At 36.0% G+C, this 2326-nt stretch overlaps 1 protein-coding gene across 1 annotated transcript; it reads left to right on the top strand.

Moving 5' to 3' along the window:
- The first annotated feature begins 336 nt into the window (after window positions 1-336).
- Window positions 337-1887, top strand: LOC142642104 (glucan endo-1,3-beta-glucosidase-like). The gene is made up of 2 exons (XM_075816456.1): window positions 337-492; window positions 811-1887. Exons 1-2 carry the CDS (start codon window positions 438-440, stop codon window positions 1758-1760), a joined length of 1005 nt encoding a protein of 334 aa, XP_075672571.1. The 5' UTR covers window positions 337-437; the 3' UTR covers window positions 1761-1887.
- The last annotated feature ends 439 nt before the right edge of the window (window positions 1888-2326 follow it).

Here is a 2326-nt window from a genome sequence, read left to right as displayed (position 1 = left end):
TAGACCTATAACCAGACGTCAAAATAGCTAGAACCGCCACAAACCTGGACCATTGGATTCAGGTCAGGCCCCTTAAACTAGACAGGAGGCATTGCATCTTAAATTACCTTGACTTTTCAAGAAGAAAGGTATAGGTACATGCAGACAAATAAATGTAACGTACAACTTTATCATCGTGTAATAGATATGTGTCTTGTTAAGGATATTGAACTTAATTTTTTTTTTTTTTTGCTTGCAACAATTAGTCAATGGTATATGTACATTGATTTCCCTGGAGTGATTGACGGAGTCATTTTATGTGTAGGACATGTCTAAAACTCTAAAATCCCAAGGCATGCAGTAGCCTATAAATAAATGAAGGCATAGGTTATAGAGATAGCAATCGTAGAGATATCTGTGTTAAGCATAAAGAGTTAGTTTTTCATTTCCTTTTCCCCATGGCTCCAATGTTGCTCCTTATTGGGCTTTTGATAGCCGGACTAGAATTAACAGGTATATATCGTCTCTCTCCCTGTGCATTTATACTGCATGCATAGCATGGTCTAATCTTTTGACATGTTGAGTATTGTCTTGGTTTTTAGAACTGTGAGGATCCAGAAAAGCTCTATATATTCTTTGCTCTTTGGTATCACATCTCTTTCACTTTAGATCAAAATGGTTACTATATATCATTCAAAACTTTTTTTTTCAAAATCTCTCACCACATCATAGATTAAAAGAACCTAAAATTAGTTCTTCTCCCCAGTCCTTTTACCAATGCATGTTTACTTAAGCTATTACTTATCAAAATCTATCACAACTTTGATGCAGGTGCACAATCTGTTGGTGTATGTTATGGAAAAAATGGAAACAATCTACCGGCTGATGGAGAAGTTGTTGATCTGTATAAAAGCAATGGCATTGGGAGGATGAGGATATATGACCCAGATCAAACAACTCTCAACGCCCTTAAAGGATCAAACATAGAACTCATCATTGGCATCCTTAACAACAATCTTCAAGCCCTCACTGATGCTACAGCTGCAACAAATTGGGTCCAAAACAACATAAGAAACTACTCGCCGGATGTCAAATTCAAATACATTGCTGTTGGGAATGAAGTACATCCTGGTGATGCTGAAGCCCAGTTTGTTCTACCTGCCATGCAAAACATACATAATGCAATTGTAGCTGCCAATTTACAAGATCAGATTAAGGTTTCAACAGCTATAGATACAACTTTGTTGGGAAATTCTTTCCCTCCATCAGCGGGTTCATTTAGTGATGCTGCAAATTCATATATAAGCCCAATCATCAACTTCCTAGTCAGTAATGGAGCACCACTTTTAGCCAATGTTTACCCTTACTTTAGCTATACCAATAACCCTCAAGACATAAGCCTTCCATATGCCTTATTTACTTCACCAGGGGTTGTGGTAACAGATGGTAGTCTTCAATACCAAAATCTTTTTGATGCATTGTTGGATTCACTCTTTTTTGCTCTTGAGAAAGCTGGTGCACCTAATCTACAAATTGTAGTATCAGAGAGTGGTTGGCCATCTGAAGGTGGTACTGCAGCTACGGTAGACAATGCAGGCACTTACTACAAGAATTTGATTAATCACGTGAAGGGTGGGACTCCGAAGAAGTCTGGACAAGCAATAGAAACTTATTTGTTTGCCATGTTTGATGAAAACCTCAAGACTGGATCAGAAATTGAGAAACATTTTGGTGTCTTCTCTCCTAATAAACAGCTCAAGTACCAAATTAGTTTCGGTTAGATAGTGTGGTTAGCCATGCATATTCGTTTAATTTAAATAAGTGTGCCATGAGCCATGTACCCCCTCTAAAAGTAAATGTTAAATTAAATAACTCTTCTAATGAATAAGTTTCTTATACAAATATAAATCGTGTGTTGCTTGAAAAAATGGATGGAAAAAAAAATCATAATTTACTTCTATTATGCCTTTTTTTTTCCTTCAACAAGTGGAACGTGAGAATTTGAACCCAAATTCTCCCTATATATAGCATGAATTAAGTCTCTTTATATTATAGATATTGGTTAGGGACGGCTGAACAATAGATGCAATTAATGCAATTGCTTAAGGCCCCAAATAAAAAAAGGCCCCCACTTGTAAAAAAGAAAAAATATACATAATATATTTATCTATATATTTTAGTTTTAAAAAAAAGTACTTTTATTGGTCAATAAAATGCATTAAAAAGGCTATATTGTATCCTAAAATGCAAAATACTGCACAATAACAGTGCACACAACTTGATAGGACAAGACTGCACAGTGCTATGTGCACTATCCAGTCTTGTCCACAAGCCCCAACACATCACA

The sequence above is a fragment of the Castanea sativa genome, chromosome 7, assembly GCF_040712315.1.
Source record: "Castanea sativa cultivar Marrone di Chiusa Pesio chromosome 7, ASM4071231v1".
NCBI lineage: Eukaryota > Viridiplantae > Streptophyta > Magnoliopsida > Fagales > Fagaceae > Castanea > Castanea sativa.
The sequence above is the reverse complement of the archived record's forward strand: the minus strand, read 5'-3'. Positions and strand labels throughout refer to the sequence as shown.

What these genes read in the sequence shown, in the direction of transcription:
- LOC142642104 (XM_075816456.1), top strand. Translation starts at nt 438, where the DNA reads ATGGCTCCAATGTTGCTCCTTATTGGGCTTTTGATAGCCGGACTAGAA. An exon ending in AGCCGGACTAGAATTAACAG is followed by an intron (nt 493 to 810) that starts GTATATATCGTC and finishes ACTTTGATGCAG; the next exon opens with GTGCACAATCTGTTGGTGTA.